This window comes from Sus scrofa, chromosome 11 (genome assembly GCF_054392235.1).
Source record: "Sus scrofa isolate SSC_HxYL_T2T_F1_AM1 chromosome 11, Sscrofa_HxYL_maternal_Yorkshire_Landrace_v2.0, whole genome shotgun sequence".
NCBI lineage: Eukaryota > Metazoa > Chordata > Mammalia > Artiodactyla > Suidae > Sus > Sus scrofa.
In genome coordinates, this window is record NC_139393.1 from 86364321 (window position 1) to 86384381 (window position 20061).

At 44.8% G+C, this 20061-nt stretch overlaps 1 protein-coding gene across 1 annotated transcript; it reads right to left on the reverse strand.

Annotated features, from left to right (window-relative positions):
- Window positions 1–1201: 1201 nt before the first annotated feature.
- Window positions 1202–14444, reverse strand: LOC110255871 (F-box only protein 36). The gene is made up of 5 exons (XM_021066001.2): window positions 14211–14444; window positions 8533–8595; window positions 7585–7666; window positions 3372–3544; window positions 1202–1507 (listed from the first exon to the last, which is right to left on the reverse strand). Exons 1-5 carry the CDS (start codon window positions 14304–14306, stop codon window positions 1334–1336), a joined length of 588 nt encoding a protein of 195 aa, XP_020921660.2. The 5' UTR covers window positions 14307–14444; the 3' UTR covers window positions 1202–1333.
- Window positions 14445–20061: the final 5617 nt, after the last annotated feature.

Here is a 20061-nt window from a genome sequence, read left to right on the forward strand (position 1 = left end):
TAGAGAAAAAAAAAACAAAAACTAAGCCCAGAGTAAGTAGAAAGAAGGAAATAAAGATCAGAGCAAGGGGAAAAAAAAAAAAAGGAAGTATGAGATATCACATCACACCTGTTAGAATGGCTATTGTCAAAAACAAGAGATAACAAGCGTTATTTAGGACCTGGAGAAAAGGGACTCCTGTGTGCTGTTGGTGCAGCCCCTGTGGGGAACTCTATGGAGGTTGCTCAAGAAATTAAAAATAGAACTATTACATGATCCTGCAATCCCACTCCTGGATATGTATACAGAGGAAACAGAGTCCCTGTGCTGAAGGGGTATCTGCAATCCCATGTTCACTTCAGCACATTCATTAGTCAGTGTGGCCAAGATATGGAAACAACCTAAGCATCTGTCGATGGATGTATGGATAAAGAAAATGTGATACACACATCCCAGAGTATTACAAAAATATAAACACACCCCAGCCCTTATAAAGAAAATCCTGGGAGTTCCTGTCGTGGCTAAGTGGTGACAAACTGGACTGGTATCCATGAGGACGAGGGTTCGATCTCTGGCTTCACTCAGTGAGTTAAGGATCTGGCATTTCCATGAGCTGTGGTGTGGGTCACAGATGCACCTCTGATTCCACCCCTAGCCTGGGAACTTCCATATGCTGCAGGTGCAGCTGTAAAAAGAAAAACAAATCTGACATGAAATACAGGCACTTTGAAGAATCTCATTTACCATTTTGGAAACAAGTTTTTACTTGCTTAATAATAGTACCTACTGAGTATCTCCCATGTCATAAATCCTATGGCAGTGAAAGGGCTGTGGAACGTGACGCAACACCTGAGGGAACTGCCCTTTACAGCAAATCCCAAGAAGGAGGGTGGCTTCCCTGGCTGCTTCCCATCAGCTCACTGGTTATTTCCCACCCACCATCCCCGTGAGTGAGTGAAGGCAGCACATGCAGAAAATCCACACTGACAAGGTCACAAATCTCCCCCTTCTCATTATGAGGTAGTATTTATTTTCTTCTCTATCATGAACCCCCATTGGCGTCCACCTTCACCAGTGAAGAGATAAGAGTCATCTGTGCTGTGAACAGCTTTGCTTCCTATGCTGCTCTTCCCATCTTTAAAATTAAGACGTGTGTGAGGTTAAGTAGGTATTTGATTCACTTGATCTGTTAATAGGTTGATAGCAGTAAAGAAAGAGAAAATTGAGTCAAGAGTTTTTTATTTTCCTACTTAAATCTACCAGATAATAGCTTCAACCTAGTCTCTGTGATAAGATCTAATGATAGTAATTTTATATGAAAATTCTATTTTAATCTTGTTAAAATTTTGTCACTTCAGTTTAGAAAAATGCTCTCTGTCTTCTCTCCATGTGAGCTTCTGCTGGCTGCATTTTGGTGGAAAGCTAGCAGTTTCTTCTTGTAAATGGTTATTCCTATTTTCTTTGTATCAAAAGCATGTTTATCTTGTGAAGTTCTAAATTTCTCCCAGAATTCTTCATTGCTACACAGCTAAAAGAAAAATAATCATGTAAGTGACTTTGAATCACAAAAGGGCTAAAAACAGATTCTTAGTTTAAACAGAAGTAGTCTGCCACAGAGAAGGAATGGTGGTTTTCAAAAATAGCATTTTTAGTAGAATAATTTAATTTTTTTTTCTTTTGTCTTTTTTTAGGGATGCACCCGAAGCATATGGAAGTTCTCAGGCTAGGGGTCTAATTGGAGCTGTAGCTGCCGACCTACACCGTAGCTCACGGCAATGCCGGATCCTTAACCCACTGAGCAAGGCCACGGATCAAACCCGCAACCTCGTGGTTCCTAGTCTGATTCATTTTTGCTGCGTCACGACGGGAGCTCCCAGAATAATTTTAAATTATTATCAAGGTAGAAAAATGTATGTGCCAAGTGGAGAGCAGCGTGTCTATACATTACATACAGTGCTCAGACATACGATTAACCCATCACACGCTTGTGGAGTAGCCACTTCTGACATCACTAGGACCATAGTTTTCTGAATCAAAAAAAGGAACAAATGACTTGACAGATGATTCTTGTGCCACTTTGGGGTGTGAGGGCCAACACAGGAGATGCTGTTTGGACACCAACTCCTGGCATTTCTAGGGTATCCTAACAGATGATACTGGAGTCAAGCCTCGCTATGGACTGTGTCATGTGCCCCCCACCCCAGCATTCACACACTGAAGCCCTAGGCCCTAGTTACGAAGTAATTAAGTCAGGTCGTAAGTGGGGCCTGAGCCCAGAGGAGTAGTGTCCTTGTAAGAGAAGACACCAGTGCTCACTGGCTCTCTCTCCTCTGGCGCCTGATCACACAGTTGAAGGCAGCCATCTGCCTGCTGGGAAGGGCCTCACCAAGAACCAGATAGGCTAGCACCTTGACCTTGGACTCCTAAGCCTCCAGAACTGTGAGAAATAAATGTCTTTGTTTAAGCTGCCCAGTCTGGGCATCTGTAGGGCAGCCTGAGGAGGCTGAGATGGGCCTGTCCCAGGAAACCCAGGGCTACCGGGGAAGGGACCAGTGGGGCGGGCTGGCCTGCAGCAACAGCCCCTCTCCTGGACACTCAACTGCTTCCTCTTTTGGACCATTTCTGTGAGCATTCAAATAGATTTCTTAGTTCCTATGTTCGTAAAAAAAAAATTCCTCAGGCAAAATTGCCTTACCAAAACATAAAACAGAAATACTGCATTTGAACTCCTGACACACTACCTCCTGCAGATCGACCTGCATGAAAGCAGGCATACCAGCTGTCGCTCTGCCCCTCAGAACAGCTGAGTGAGAGCTCAGCAACGTGGATGCCGACACCAGTGTATCCACACCGTGCAGTCCAACTAGAATTGCAGAGTGTGCTTCAAGCCATTTATAGACACACAGAATGTTTGCATCTGCATAGAAAGTGTACATTTTACTGTGGCTAATTACTGAGATTATGTGGAAGTGGAGTTTTTGCATTTTGATAGACATTTTAAATGTTACTTTGCAGACCTCCTCAGCTACAGCACCTTCTCCCTCCTTCCCTTCTAGGCCTCTTAAAGCTGATCCTCCACAGCCCACCCGCCACCCGACCTCCCCCACCCTGGCAACCCCCTCACTGCCCCCTGTCAGCCCGCCTCTGCTTTGTCTATGACTCTCACTATCTTATGATTTACAAATGACCCCTTTATCTTTGTCTCTGTCTGTGCTATTTTTTCCTCTTGAGAAATCGCTTAACCAGTGTCTTAGGTTTTAGGTTTTAAAAAGTTTTATCGTTGCCCAAACCCAATGTTTGTCATATATGAAGTTAAGATTTTAAAAATCATGTCTTTTCTTTTTGAAATTCCGTGTAATATTTTCCAGTAAAAAAAAGTCTTGAAGTCTTACCTTTTGGAATTTTTTGCAGGTTTTTGACAGCTGCCCAATGTCATCCAAATCAAGAAAGGAGAAGATCTGTAGGATTATGTTATCAGGCATGCGAACTAACAAATCAAATTTTCCCTGACACAGATTCAAGGAATAATCCAATACTTCTTTCCCAAACACTTTCTGTATCTGCCCTAAATACCATTGAGAAAAAGAGACAGAAAGAGACTAGATAAGGACAGGCCAGTTCAATCCCACCCACCCTCAAAAAAGCCACTTGAATTTGAAAGCACCTGTGCTTCTTCACACGGGGCATGCTTGGCTTTGTAATAAAGCTCTGTCCCACTGAAGAGATGGTCATTATTGAGAGGCTGTAGCTTAAGTGGAGTGGGCACTCCCATTTTCAGTGTTCTTTATATTCTGACAATAGCTCTTTGAAGAGACAGTTATTATCATCTTTGGGCATTTCTCCATTTGTTCACTAAATGTTTACCAAGTGCCATCTGGAACTTTTCTAGGCATCAGGCACACAGTGGTGAGCAAAGTGGACCAGCCCCTGCCTTCACAGGCCTCAACACCCTTCCTCTCACATAAAAGAAACAGAATCAGTCTGATCAGCACAGCCCCCCGACAGGGGCCAGTTTCCTCTTGGTGTTTGCTTGGTAGCTGCTGCACTGGTCAAGTGGTGGACTCATGGCATGTGGGTCCAGCAGCATGGCAGGGCGAACTCACCCTGTCCTCCTATATGTGGCCAAGAAGGCCTGAGGGGAACCAAGCTGCAAATGGAACTGCAATGAGCCCTGGGAGCTAAGGTGGAAAGATTATGGGTTCCTGGTGGAGCAGCTCGCCCTGGAGCCCCTCTTCCTGTGGGCCTGTTGGGTGAGATGGGGCATGTCTTATTCCTAAAGTCATTTAAGTCACTGTGCCTGTTGCTGTCAGGGAAATCTCATCCTAACTGACAGGTTTGGTCTGTCTTGAATGTATGAGGAGGTTAGACACAGAGCAAACCCACTGCCTGCTGTGCTGCCCTGATGCTCAGAGTGGCCTAACCCTGGGCCACAAGCAGCTCCTGGGGACTTGTTAGACATGCACATTCTCAAGTCCAGCCTCGTTCTCCAGGTCCACAGGGGACCCTGATGCTCGTAAGGACTCCCTTCCCCCCACCATGCTGCTTGTAAGACCAGGAGGCCACACTAGATTTCAACCCTAAGCCCCATGTACAAAATAATCATGAGGAAACAACCCAGCGTCTCGAGGTTCTAACCTAGAACTGACTGATAGATTGGGATGCAAAAAAGCTATGGTTCCTCTTACGAATTTTGCTGATTAAGCAAAAACATTTAGAAGCTAGTCTTCTGAGTTTCCTGGAACCTAGCACTTCTATTTAATAACACGTTTCAATAAACCTCTTGTGCTGTTCCTAAGAGGTAAGTTACAGTTTCTCCTCTCTGTGGAGTGAGGGGCAGAATTACACCTTCACCCCTGCACAGCACAGACATAAGCCCCACTTGCCAAGGACACCCCTACACCAAAGTCCACCCACCATTTGCTCAGTTCTAGTCCACTTGCCTAGGTGTGTTCTTTGTGCCAGGGGCTGTTGCTGCACCCTCAGGACACAAAGCACAAGACTTTGCTGATAATGGGTTCTCCTTTTGGCAGGTAAATCCACTCTGATGGATTTACCTACAGTTCACTGAGATGAGAGCTGAAATAAGGTGTGGACAGGAAATATGGATACTTTTTATCAATCACCTTCTCCCCAAGTACACTAATATCTGAAAGGAATAAAATTTGGGTAATTTCATAAAAAATTCCCTTGCCCTGGCAGCAGGAAGACCAGAGTTCAACCAGCACAGAGCTCCTGCCGGTGACCCTGCCTCACGAGTGCTGCAGAGGTGAGGTGAGGACCTGAGGCCATTCATATAAGCAGTGTGCAGGGGTGTTGCTAACTGCACCCACCAGGTGATAGCAGTGACTCCGAGGGGCCTAGTGTGCGTGCCTGTGGGCTACCCTGTCTCTGTAGCTTCTGAGACTCATTCTCCAGACTTCCAGTTGATTCTCTGAGCTATCTGAGATGCTTCCATTAAGTTCCCTTTTCTGCTTAAGTCAGCTAGGATTTGTTTCTGTCTCTTAAAACCAAGAATTCGAAAGGAAACTGATAAATAGGGAGAGGGTTAGAGGCAAAATAACACAAATTTTGGGAAATATGTTACATCACCCTGAATAAAAATCCCACTAATATTCAGGAATGTGTATCTGGCAGCCTATACCCTATGGTGGGAAATGGCTAAGTACCTGCAGTCACCTAAAGTAAACTGTTCATTATGGGTCAGGTTTGGTGCAATTACTTTGCCACTGCCATAGAACAGGGTAAAAGAAATTCAAGTTTCTAGGACAGAGTAGCAATTCCTAACAGCACTGAATGTGCAAATGGCAAAGAAAAGGTCTAAATTCTTCAAACATAAGAATTGGGGCTTGCTAGGCAGGTGCTAAAATAATTTATATCTTACAGGTAGAAATAGCCACAAAATGCCTGTGTGAAAGTTGGTGCAATAATCCGGAAAGAATGGGATTCCATGTATCAGACTAGAGGTATGTAGGATACTTCAAGAGACTCAGAATATACCAGACTCATCAGTATTCAGCTGATCCCCCCACACCGTTCCGCCCACCAAGGAGGCAGACTTCTTATGCTCCTCCCACCCGACCATCATTTCCGGATCTGAAGTGGCCAATAATAAAGTCAATGTCTGGAGGAGGCAGCTTCTAACCAAAAGAACAAGCAGTTCACTAAGTCATGTTAGCAAACGTGAGGGAAGCAAATATAGGAATGGATTCCGAGTATAGGGTTCTAAAGAAGAAGGAAGCCAGGAGTTCCCGTTGTGGCTCAGTGGTTGACAAATCCGACTAGGAACCATGAGGTTGCGGGTTCGGTCCCTGCCCTTGCTCAGTGGGTTAAGGATCCGGCGTTGCCGTGAGCTGTGGTGTAGGTTGCAGATGTGGCTCAGATTCCGCATCACTGTGGCTCTGGTGTAGGTCGGCGGCTACAGCTCCAGTTTGGCCCCTAGCCTGGGAACCTCCATATGCTGCAGGAGAGGCCCAAAAAATGGAAAAAAGACAAAAAAAAAAGAGGAAACTTATGCTAGATTGGGCTGAATTTATGGATAGTGTGTAATTTAAACATCACTTCTGGTTTTTTACTCAACTGGTTAATAGTAGCCTAACTCAGTGGTGGCCAAATGAAGTTGAGACGCCAAACGTCCTCATCAGAATTCAGAGATTTCCAGGGATAATAAGGCTGGAAGGGACTGACTGTGTGCAACCCCCACCCCTCCTGACTCTAGCCCCTAAGGGCCCAACAATACTCCTTTCTCCGGGACTTTGAAAGTGCACTGCGGAAACACCAGAGTCACTGAAAACTCCTCAGTGACGGCAGTTAAAGTGGCGCCGTAGTAGGCTGCCCAGAGGCCCCCAAGCAAGATTTACATCCCGGTCTCTGGAGCCTGTGGATGGGCCAGTACGTGGGGAGGGAGGATTTTGCAGATATGATTAAATTTAGGATCTGGAGATGGATGACTTCGGGTCTCCCGGGTGGTCCAGCCGAGCTCTGAAGTCAATCATGTGTCCTTTTCAGGGGGAGGCAGAGAAAGACTACACACAGACTTGCGGAAGAGAAGGCATCATGCAGATGGAGGAGAGATGTTGGCAGATGTGGCCTTGAAGGCTGGGGAGGTGCTGTCACAAGCTTAAGAATGCCAGCAGCCAGCAACAGCTGGCAGAGGCAGTGAACAGATTCTTCTGCAGAGAGCATGGCCCTGTTGACACTGATTTCAGACTTCTGATTTCCAGAACTAAAGAATGCATTTCTGTGCTTTTAAGCCATGAAACTTGTGGTAATTTGTTACAGCAGCAATAGGAGACTCACACAGGCTCCCTGACTCCTGAAAATACAGGAGTTTTAGAGTCAGGGTCAGGAAGGTGACCCCAACCATCAGAATGGCCCTGCCCCCCAGTCACTTTGGGGCTGGAGTGGGTGAACTACGCATTAGATTCCTGCTTGATCTGCAGAGCTAACGCCCATCTCAGGTCTTGTGAACCCAGGCCTGACTTGAGCCACCATGAAAGAGAGACATGGCCTTTTGACCAATTTCTAGACTATGGTCAGTTCACAGATCCAGAGCTTCTCAACCATTCAGAGAGATAGCTACACTTGAAGAACCCTGGAAGAACTTACAGGTTTTTCCCATGACTTTTCTTCCTATAGGCATTCCACAAGCTTGACACTGTATTATTCTGCTGGCAAGGTTATGCCTCTCCTGGAAAGATGCAGGACAGGTATGCTGGTCAGGCCCTCAGCTCACTGACATCTTGGGAGCAGCTGTGGAGTTGACTGTTTCAAGGAGGAGAAGGCTTGAGGGGCCAGCCTGAGGAGGGCACTGCTACAAAGCTGGATAACCTGACTTGGTTTCCTGGGCTCTCCCTCCTGTCCCTCTGTGTCTGACACACCACGCTGCCTCCACCTCCCCTTCTGCCTTCTCCTAGTGGCCTGCATCCCCGAGAATGCCTCCCTCTCACCCCTCACACGGCAGCTTGTTTGAGGTGCAGAATCTCAGACCCCCAAGTCTCGCACATGCCTGGGCCCTCCTGGGGAACTCACCTCTGCTCAAGACTGAGCACGGTGTCCACTGGCCCTTCACAGCCTTGTACCTGTAACCCTTCCCCTCTGCCTTGGAGCACTTCGGAAGCAGGCTGCTTTCCCCATTTCCCACCCTAGAGCCTGCGGTTTTTCCTGACACGTGTGGGGCACCGAAACACACCTAGTGAGTCAGTGAATAAGTGAATGCACCTTTCACTGGTTCCTCTCATGTCACCCTCTCTGGATAGAACAAGAGCAGCTGACCATGGCCTGCGCAGGACCCCTCGCAGTCACCACTGCACCTCTGCCGTGGGCTGCTGAAAACTTCTGGGGCCTGTGGCACTTAGCCTAGCAGGGGCAGCTCCTGAGCTCCCTCACAGCTCCCAGACAGGCTTCTAGTGCCAGGAACAGAGAGCTTTCTGTAAAGAGGGAGGAAGGAGCAGCTACAGGTGCCCAGGATAACTTGAAACTACCACACACCCTCAGAGCCCAATACTTGCCATGCTGCTGCTTGTTCAGCAGAAAATCTGCGTGTGGTTTCCTCACCTCTCTTGGGAGCATTTTTTCTTGGTCTGGGCGGAGAGAAACCATCCATGACTTCCAGATAACCTGCCCACGAAAGAAAAGACACACAGTCTGTCACAGAAGCTGCACACCACGGAGGCCGGAAAGAGCTCACAGAACGAGTGGAGAAATGGGTGAGGTGAGCAAGGCATTTGCAGAAAAACTCAGTAATTAAAATAAGCACTATTTCAGTGCAATAGTTTTAAAAATCTAAAGTAATGCCAAGAAATGTATGAACAACAAAATAGCAGCATATTAAATTAAGACAGGATCTGGCCAACTCCTTTGGCCAGTCTGTGAGCACCCAAGGGATGTAGTCCTGAAGCTCCAACCTGAGAAGGACTGGTCCCAGGCTGATGGGTCCTCTCCATTGGAATCTTTTCATCGGGATTTACCCTAAGTCAAGCTGCTGGGCCCTCCAGGCCACTGGATCACAGTCTGCAAATATCAGACACCCAAGTGATACTTTATAAGCTATGTCAGATTTTTTCACCTTCTCCAGTCCTACAAGACTGGCTGATAAACATTGTACAGCGTTTGCATACACCAGAGAAGCACAAAACATGCTGAGAGAGTGAGAAAGATGTGGCCCAGTTTGAAACTGGTGAAGATTTACACTTAGCCAACTGCTCTTTCCTTAACTAGGAATCCTCAAAACTTTTGTTTCCGTGCCTCCCCAAAGAATTTTCATATTTTTATTATTATTATTTTTGCTTTTGAGTGCCACATCTGGGGCATATGGAAGTTCCCAGGCTCGGGGTCAAATCAGAGCAGCAGCTGCCAGCCTACACCACAGCCGCAGCAATGCGGGAACCGAGCCACGTCTGCAACCTACACCACAGCTCACGGCAATGCCAGATCCTAACCCACTGAGCGGAGCCAGGGGTCATGTCTTCATGGATACTAGTCAGGTTAGTTACTGCTGAAATACAATGGGAACTCCAAGAATTCCCATATTTTAATTTCGCATACTTTTATCCTAATGAGGATAAAATTGCCTGCTATAAAAAATATGAATATTATTTAAAAATTTGGAGTCTCTATCATAAGGTCCTAAGTATTAAAAAAAATCTCTATTATAATAGTACATATATAATCAAAGCATATATTAGAATATTGAGGTATAAGCTGCTATGACTGCTCCCAATTCCTATGTTGAAATCTAACCCCAGTGCCCTGGTATTTGGAGGTGGAACCTTTGGGAGGTCACTAAATCATGAGGGTGGCAGGTGGGATTAGAATCTTAAAGAAGAGGGTTGAGAGCGCCCCTCCTCCACCCCGCCACCTGCGGACACAGCGAAACGGTGGCTGTGTGTGAACCAGGAAGCAGTCCCTCACCCAGGGGCCCCTTGATCTTGGATTCCCAGCCTCAAGTACTCTGAGAAATGAACTTTGTTTATAAGCCACCCCGTCTAAGGTGGTTTACTAGAAGCAGTTCAAACCAACCAAGACACAAATATTAAAAGTATGGGAGTTCCCATTGTGGCTCAGATGAAACGAATCTGACTAGTGCCCATGAGGATGCAGATTTGATCCCTGGCCTCACTCAGTGGGTTAAGGATCCAGTGTTGCTGTGAGTTGTTGTGTAGGTCACAGACGTGGCATGGATCTGTCATTGCCGTGGCTGTGGCGTAGGCCAGCAGCTACAGCTCCGATTTGACCCCTAGCCTGGGAATTTCCATAGACTGAAGGTGTGGCCCTAGAGAGACACAAACATACACACAAAGGATTTGTCCTTCAAAGATTAGAGTTGTTTAGTTTCTCAGCTCCAGGGAAGTAGACAGAGGGCTTTTCCAACATCTCAAATAACTATTAATTGAACCTGCTAGAACCTGTTTATTCTTAGAGGTAAAAAGTTTAATATGATATACGCAAAAGGGCTTGGGGAAAAATAATCAAGGCAGTCATTTCAGTACATCTTTTCAAGTCTAATATTTTTATACAGTGTTTTCTAGAGCCTTGGACTGCAAATTTAAGTAAATTTACAGAAAAAAGTCACATGTAGTAACCTTTGCCAGTTAATTCGTTACTATCAAACCAATCAACTAAATGAGGCCCATTTACTCAGAAAAAGAAAACTTCATTTTTCAGTTGAAATAAATGTGAAATTGATATCTCAAATTGAGGCCTTATTAATACAAAAATTAGAAACACATCTTGTAAGTAAATGCAGTAATGTCAAGATTAAAGTTAGGTAGAGTTAATAGCCTGTTTCTTATTACCTCAATGAAAATATGTGCTGAAACAATGAGTCATTGATGAAGCAAAGAATGTAATAATGGAAGTTAATATATGCACATGAGTATGTCAGACTCTGCATATCAAAGCATTGGGCTTGGGGAATAATTAAATGAGATTTTTTAAAACTTAGAAATAAATCATTTAATTTTGTTGTATGTCACTACCAAACATCTTATATTTACTATTTTAAAATATATACTGTGATGGAGTTCCCATTGTGGCTCAGTGGTTAACGAATCCAACTAGGAACTACGAAGTCGAGGGTTCGATCCCTGGCTGTGCTCAGTGGGTTAAAGGATCCGGTGTTGCTGTGAGCTGTGGTGTAGGTTGCAGACGCAGCTCGGATCCCGCGTTGCTGTGGCTCTGGCATAGGCCGGTGGCTACAGCTCTGATTGGACCCCTAGCCTGGGAATCTCCATATGCCATGGGAGTGGCCCTAGAAAAGGCAAAAAGACAAATAAAATAAAATAAAATATATACTGCGAAAGTTTTTCTGTCTGGCAGCTAGCAAATGAATGTAGTTTTTCATCAATGGGTGGCCCAAATACTAAAATATTTATTTGGATGAAGAATGTAATTGGGAAATAAACTTGATAAAAAGAGGTTTTTAACTGTCTTAATGATCACTGCACACTGTGTCAGGAAGAAATTACATAAAATTTCACCCATAGGCTTTATGGAATATACTTTGGAAACAGTCTCAGTAACCAGTTTTCTCTTACTTAGCAAACTTTTTTCAGCCTGCTTTCACTGTTTGAACTGCTGTTGCCTAAATTCTCCTCTAAACAGGCTCATTCTCTCATTCCACATTCACGAACTGATTAAACCCTGAAATATATATTCATTTTGTATTAGCTTTCTGGAAATCATACTTGTGAACTCAAGCCCGCACATGCTTAGCTGTTTTCCAAACTGTCTCTCAAATCTTTTATCCTGTTGTGTCCTCAAACTCATCTTACAAAGCAGGCATTGTCATCTCAGGTGTGTTAAGAGATGAACCATTTAATGTGTCAAAGACCAGCAGACCTGCGAGTGAAAGAGGTTTTAGCCCAGGTTTTTTGGTACCAAATCACTGACTCTTTTTTGTCTTTTGTTCACTTATCCTCAAGCCTTAAATGCCAACCCTCTTCCAGCCTGCTATTTAAAAAAATAATACAGGAAAATTTGGACTTCATAACAAGAAAGCTCTGATCATCTTCGAATGGATACATAGTCACATAATCCTTTTTGCTTGCCTTGAATGTTGTCCGGAGCAAATCCCACCACTATCCAGAGTGAGGAGGCTGGTGAGGAGGGAGCCAGGAGCCCTGGGCAGGGCAGCTCATACATCGATGCTCCTCTTCCTTGATCGGAAGCTCCGCAAGTGAACCGCAGGCAGCAGTTTCCCAAAGGGAGCATTGATGAGCTCTTTAAACTCGCGATCTCCAGCTAGCCCCCATGGAGCCCACCTGAGAGCCCAGGGGCCCCCAGGCCTCCACTTTTCAGAGCTAGATGAAGACAAGGACAGGCTGGAGGTGAGATGCTCTAGGATGGTGAAAATCCTATTCACCAGAACCCCTCTCAGGGAGAGAACTCCCTGCGGTGGAGAGAATGCTCATGATGGGTGGGGCTTCCTGCAGGAGCAGTGACTGGTCCCTAAACTGCCTTCCGAGGGTTTTTTCAGAGTTAGAGCTGAATTGCTCAGGACAGGAGGGAGCACCTGTTTCATTCCCACCCCACCCCAATGGCACTCAGCCTCTTCCGAAGGTTGAGCAAGTATTTGAAAACAAACAGCCTGAAGGGGAACCAACCTATTTACCACACTGGGCACGTGTGTAGCTCCGTCAGGCTCTGTTTCAACACCCTAACCCTCCCTGAAGGTAGACAGACCACAGTTAAAGAACTGACCTCCTGTAACATATCTCTGCCCAACTAGATACTGTGTAAGTGCTGCTCTCACCAAGCTCAGCTACCTCCTCTTAATCAGTTTTCTCCTAACAATTCCCTGCTGTAGGTAGCGTATCACTATTTTAAAGACAAAAACCTGAGGCAGAAAGAACTACGCTTCTCCCTTTCTTGAAGGCAGGCCTCCCTCCCATGCAGGGAGGTTCTCCTCCCACAGCACACATGGCAGCCTGTGGGCCTAACAATGGGGCTTGTAACTGTGGTTCTCAAGCCTCGGTTGTGTTTGAAGCATGTGTGACTCTTCACGACACCCAAAGTCTGTTCAACACCTGAAAGCTTCACTGGTCTGCGGTGGGGCCCAGGAACTGCGGTGGGGCCCAGGAACCAGCCGTTCCTAAAGCTCTGCAGGTGTTTCTGGGAGTTCCCACTATGGCACAGTGGGTTAAGGACCCAGAGTTGTCTCTGCGGTGGCTTGGGTTTGATCCCTAGCATGGCACAGTGGGTTAGGGATCTGACATTGCCTCAGCTGTGACATAGGTCACAGCTGCAGCTCAGATTCAATCCCTGGCTGGGGAACATCTATATAACACAAGTGCAGCCCCCGACCCCCCACAAAGGGGAAGGAAAGCTCCACAGGTGATTCAAATATGCAGCCAGGGTTGAGAACAGCTGATAGGTAAGAGTGTATCTGTGGGAAAATGCTGGTAGCTAAGAATGCCCCATCCTCTGCTCAGTCAACATTATTTGAAAAAGTACTATGTTCCAGGAATCAGGCCCTCAAGGTGAGAGAGAGCCCTCCATAAAAGCCAGTGACAATAGAGGACTGGGGGGTCTGGGAGTCTGAGAAGGGTGGCCTTTTCAGCCTGGGAGGCAGAAAGTCTTCTTGGATGAGGAAGTGGTGCCCAGGCTGTTTCAAGCAGGGCCTGAGGCCTCATTTCTATGGTGAGAGAAGGGTGCAGGGAACCCAACAAGAATGTTCCAATCACAGGAGCTCTGCACCTTGGTGGAGTCCAGCAGGGACCTTTTCAGGGAGATTACAAGCTGGATCTTCATAACTCAGATGTTGAAATCCCCAAAGGCCCTCACTCATTGCCAAGAAGAGACAAGCCATAAAACCCTAAACTTTTTGCATTAGTTTACTTTCCCTACCAGTGGTCAAAGATATTGTTAGTATAATTTAATCAGAGCATGAAATAACAATGGCATCTAACATTTCATCAAGTCTGCTGAGTGCTCTGTGCACTTTATGCCATCTTTTTTCACAACCACCACAGGGGGAAGGTCCTACAAGTCTACCTCACTGTGCATGTGAAGATAATAGCTCACCCAAGCACACACACACACACACACACACACACACACACACACACACACTGAGCGATGGAGGCAGCTTCAAACATAGGTTTGTCTGACTTCAAAGCTCAAGTTCTCAGTCACTCTGCCCTTTATCCCAGCATAAGAGGAAGTACATGCTTCTCCAGTCTAAAAACTGTAACACCCACGAAGAGAGCTCTGTAGCGTTATTGGTGCCTTACCTCAGTTTTGGTGATGGCCAGGTGGTGGAAGTCCTTGCTTGGAGCAGGAGCCCTGCCTTCAGTCTCGTACAGAACGCTGGGCAGGAGAGAAGTCATGGGCTCCTTCTGCAGCTCCACAAGCACAGTGTCCCAGGCCAGGCCAGTTTCTATGCTTACCACTCCGGGCTCTTTTTGCCAGAAAGAAAAGGTGACCTTCACGCTTGGGCCAGCCTGCTTGAAGCAAAGTGCCCTCTGCCAACCGCTTCTCTGGAGCAAACAAGACCATTTGGAAGAGGTTTTGTTTGCACTATCACAATTGGTTGGCCATGGGTAAAAGAATCCAGCTGACTAGTGTTAGGTTCCTAGTAGCCTTTCATTTGCAGGAATGTGAAAAACCCATTCACTCATGTATTCAACCGGTATTTAAGTACCTACAACGTGCCAGCCACTGGGGAGTCAGTAGATCCTGTGGGTTTCTACCTGCCCATCCCCGACCCCCACGCCCCCGACCAGCTGGCTGTGTGAACCTTAGATGGCCATTCAGCAGAGGTAGCTCTGCCTGGCAGAAGAGAAAGGGCCCCATCCCCACCAGCAAAGGATTCTGGGGACCCGGGCTGCTCCTCCTCCCCTCTCCTAAGAGGAGTCATGAACAGACCTCAGGGCGTGGTTGATCATCTGGTTTTTTTTCTTGCTCCTGTGGAAAGCATCTGCTTCACCCGTCAGGTGAGACATTATGCTATTCGTTTTCTGTATGCACTATAGCATATGGAGCATATACAATGGTCGCCTGTATTTTTGTCCCTCTTTTCCTGCCTTTCTGTCTTCTTTTGAATTTAGCTGACTTTTTTGTACTGGAATGCCTAAATTCTTTCCCAATTTGTTTTTGTGTATATTCTATAGCAATTTTCTTTGTGGTTACCATGAGGATTTACATCCTAAAATTATAAGGCACTAATTTGAAGTTATAGCAGCTTCATTTCAATATCATACCAAAACTCTGCTCCTTTACCTTTCTGTCCCTAGCCCTTTACGTTGTTGATGTCACAAGATTACATCTTTGTGCATTGTGTCCCCCAAACATAAACTAATAATTCTTTTAAAAACATTAGTCTCCTAAGTTATGTATAAAACAAAATTTGGAGTTACAAAACAAAGTTATAGTAATACGTAGTAATACTAGTTGTACACTAATAATTTTTTCTTTTAATGTATTAATCTTGGAGTTTCTGCTGTGGCGCAGCTGGTTAAGGATACGTGTTGTCTCTGTGGCAGCTCAGGTTTGATCCCCAGCCTGGAGCAGTGGGTTAAGGATCCAGCATTTCTGTAGCTGTGATGTAGGATTTGATCCCTGGCCCAGGAACTTCCATATGCCATGGGTGTGGCCAAAAAATAAGTGTTTTAGTCTCTTAAATTATGTAGCAAACCAAAATTACAGTTACAAGCTAATGCCGCAGAAATATTAGCTTTTTAAATTGCCCTTATTTTACCTTTATTAAGATCTTTATTTTTCCACATGACTTCAGGGGACTGTCTTTCATTTCACCTGCAGGACTCCCTGAGCATTTCTTGCAGGACAGATGTAGTGGCCACAAACTCCCTAAGTTTTTGAAGTTTTGCTGAATATGGGATTCTTGGTTGACAGTATTTTTAAAGAAGTATTGAGAATGTATCAGCCTAGTGTCTAGTCTCCACAGTTTGTGATAAAAATCTTCAGAGAGTCTTACTGAGGCTCCTTCGCATGTGATGAAGTTCTTTTACTGCTTTCAAGATTTGCTCTTTGTTTCTTTGATCTCTCTCTCTCTTCCTTTCCCTCTCTCTCTCTCTTTCTTTTGCCACACTGCCATGGAGTTCCTGAGCCAGAAATCAGATCCAAGCCACAGTTGTGACCTATACCACAGCTACAGAGATGTTGCTGATCCCATTGCACCACAGCAGGAACTTCTCTTTATGTTTTGAAAGTTTGAGTATAATGTCTCAGTGTGATTCAGAGTTCATCTTGGAGTTTGTTGAGCTTCTTGGGTGTTTGTATTCATATACTTCATCACATTTGGGAAGTTTTCAGCCATTATTTCTTCAAAGATTCCTCCTGCCTTTTCTCTTTTTCTTCTCCTCTGGGACTCCCAACAGTACATGTGTTGGTCCATTTGATCATGCTCTACCACAAGTCCTTTAGGCTCTGCTAATTTTTCTTCAATATTTTTTTCATTCTGTTCCTCAGCTTCATTAATTTCCATTTATCTATCTGCAATTCACTGAATTTTTCTGCCTGCTCAAATCTGCCGTCAAACCCCTCCAATGAAATTTTCACCTCAGTTGTACTTTTCAGCTCCAGAATGTTTTGTTGCTTTCTTAAGCTTTCTATCTCTCTATGGATATTTCTGTTTTGTTCAAACACCGGTTTCTTGGCTTTCTCCACATCTTCCTTTCGTTCTGTAAGCAACTTTAAGACCATTGTTTTCAAGTCTTTGTCTACTGTATCTGCTATTATGTCTTTTTCAGGGACAGAGTCTGTTGAATTTTTTTCCCTTGAATAGGCCATATTTTTCTTTTTCTCTGTGTGCCTTGTCATTTTTTGTTGTTATTGTTGGACCTTCGAATGTAATGTGTAACTCTGGAAATCAGATTCTTCCCCTTCCCCAGAATTTGCTCTGTTTGCTTTATTATTCGTGTACTTATTTATCTCACCGTTGTAAGCTATCTCTGTGCCAAGGATCAGGCTAGGTGCAAATAGTATTTTTATATCTCTTCTGAGCCTTCCCGTGGGCATGCACAGGTACTTTCAAATTTTCCATGTACATGCATTAGTCTTTAATGTCTGGCTCTTGAATGGAGAAAAGCAAAAAATGAAGTGTGTGTATGTGGGGTGGGGTGGGTTTGGGGGAGGTGGGCAGGGTGCTAATACTTTAAATCACCTGAAAGTCACTGCAGCTGAAGGTTGGGGGGCAGGGTGTGCCAAAAAAAAAAAAAAAAAAAAAAAAAAAAAAAGGCTGCCCACCTCTTTGTCTGCATCTCTGTGAACAAAAGTGGCAACTAGAATTCAAAGTACAGATCCTCAATATTTGCAAGACAGAGTCCTTTTTACCCAAACTAGTTCCTGCTTGAATGCATGGCTGTGGGTGGGGACAAGTAGCTGTTTCTCTGTGAAGAGTCAAAATTAAGTAAAATCAACCACAATTAACTGTTCAATTCTTCTCTGGAAGTTGCAAGCCTTCAGCAGACTCCAGAGTCCCAAAATAGTGTTAATTAGACATAACTACCAGTGCAGTTGTTTAGATGGGAAGGTAGATGTAGATTCCTGGTGCTTCCTACTCTGCCATCTTCCCAGAATTCTCTTGGCCCATGCTTTGGATTTACATTTTTTCCAGGTTGAGGCAATTCCAGAGGCTTTCTACTGGCCTTTCCCACAATAATAGCCCTCACCTCACAGGTCAGGGAACCAGCATGGGGATACTGCCAGTTCCTGAGGACGTCTACTCTAATTACGCATTCTAGAACAGGAGAAATAACCGCATGAGGGTTTGGGACTCACTGGCCCCTCTGTGAGGTGGACCAGAGCTGAACTCCATTGACAGTTACAGTTGGAGTCTCCTGAAGTCAGTGTCAGTTCAGAACCAGTCTCTAGGCATTCCTGAGGGGTCTGATGATTTATTTTTCCCCAATGCAATCGGTACCTTTGGGGAAGGCTGGGGAAAAGGTTAACAGTATACATTTTGGGCAGCATACTGGGGTCCTTGCACAATGGGAGCCAGTCCCCCCTTCATTCAAGGGCTGTAAACTGGCTCAAGTCTGGGAAATGGTTGCGGGACCATGACTCAGTTTTTTATGATTCAAGTTAGAATTTTGTTCACATGTCCTAGAACTTTTCCATTTACACCAATCAAGTAAGAATTTAGTAGGCTTCCCATCCATTTCATCTAATCCTCCTTGTGGCCCATGGCAAATACTTGCAATAGATTGGCTGGTGTTAGAAGCAAAAAGTTAATTGACAGTATGCTTAAACCAAGTGGACACTTAATTATCAGGGTCAAAACTGTTGAAATGTCCTATTTTATTCCAAGAGTGTTTTCCATTTTAGGATTGAGTGTAGCATTTGTAACAACCACCACCACCACCACAACAAAAGTAGCATTTCTGCACTGAATTAACCCTAAATTTGGTCCCAATCAGTCCTATAGTGTCCCCCTCCCTCCTCCAGTCTTCACAAAATAAAAAGCAGTCTTGCAAGAGTAGCCTTGGAAGGTGGAGAGAACCATGCCAGAATTAGTATGGGTGGGACTTAGGAGAAATCAACCAGGCATTATGAGGTGGGGGTGAGAATGTATTGAGGAAGGTGTGGTTTCCCAGTGGAAAGCCTTAAGTAACTGTACCTTAAGGGGCCCTTTTGTGTAAAGGATCCCACATTAAATCAGTATAGTGGAGACCTTATTTTGGTGTGTAAAGGGTGGGTTGGGGGTTGATACTGGAGGCCCCAGACTATGGAGCAGTCTGCTGCACCAATGATGAGGGTCTAGACCGGTGAGGCCATACCGTTGCAAGAGATATGTTGCCAAAGAAACGCAACTTGGCTTGCTATAGGCTAAGCAGAGGAATCCAAGTCCCAATTTTCAAGGTCAGGTGTGGTAGGCAGAACGCCCCCCCAAAGAGGTCGAAGTCCTGAATGGCAGAATCTGGAGTATGGTAGTTTATATGTCAGAGGAGAGTTAAGGTTGGTAATTAGTTGACTTTGAAATAGGGAGATCATCCCAGATTCTCTGGGGACCCAATGTAATCACAAGGTCCTTACCTGTATGAAGGAAGGAGTCAGAGAAACATGTGATAACAGAAGAGCAGGGTCAGTGATGCTCTGAGCTAGCTCCCAGACATAGAGGGGAACCATGAGGAAAGAGCACAGGTGGCCTCTGGACACCAGAAAATGCCCCCAGGAAAGAATGCAGGCCTGTTGATACCTTGACTTCAGTCCTATGAGCTACATAACTGTAAGAAAACAGATATGCATTGTTTCAAGCCATAAAATTTCACACAATGTGTTATAGCAATAGGAAACTAATACATCAAAATCACCTGTGAACAGAACTAGTTAGCTTGAGAAAGGAGACAATTTCAAGTTTTGTTTTTCAATCTAAGTAATTCTATTTAGAGAGGCACCCGTCTTAATTTTGTCATGCCTGCAGATCAAATCTGATCAGCATCATTTTGTCTTCACCCAAGATAAAAGCTATAGAGGCCACAACAGTATTAAAAACAAAAGCGGTATCTGCTATAGTTCAAGTACTGAGTCAAATGAATGAAAACTAAATCGGCTACCAAAAATATAATGGCATCAAGACCATGAATGTTGTGTAAAAGATGGTATGATAGTTTTTATTCCCTTTCACATTATGTAAAATCATTGGAGGGTTCATTAAAAAGTTCTAATTACATAGGAAAATACAAAGGTTCAGAGTGGGTCACACTGATTAGTGAGAGATGCTATTGTACAGAAGGCAAAGCTATCAAAGACTTGAAGAAAGTAAACAGGTTGTCAAGTGAGGGCACAGCTTATCCCGAGTAGAAGAACAAGGCCAGAAGCCACAGCGAAGTGAGCCAACAACCTGGTGGCTCAGTCAACTATAGTTAAGGCCTTAATGTCAAAACTACACATGTATCACCATTACTCACCCCAGCATAGTATCCTCTATCTTACAAAAATATTATTACAAAATCAACATCACATGGCAAGTCATGGGACCTAGTGGGCTCCCCCTTGAATGAAGATATGGGAAGGATTCTGAGAGAAGCTCGCATCAAAAAGTGTGAAGTTCTTCTAAGAACCTGTTGCATGTTGCTACATGCTCAAACACAGCAGATTTGATTACAGGCTTGTAAAGGGTTT

Coding starts and splice junctions, on each gene's coding strand:
- LOC110255871 (XM_021066001.2), bottom strand. CDS start 14,306: ATGACTTCTCTCCTGCCCAGCGTTCTGTACGAGACTGAAGGCAGGGCT. Junction 7,667..8,532: donor AAAAAATGCTCCCAAGAGAG/GTGAGGAAACCA, acceptor GCATCTTTCCAG/GAGAGGCATAACCTTGCCAG. Junction 3,545..7,584: donor AAAAGTCATGGGAAAAACCT/GTAAGTTCTTCC, acceptor AATGGTATTTAG/GGCAGATACAGAAAGTGTTT.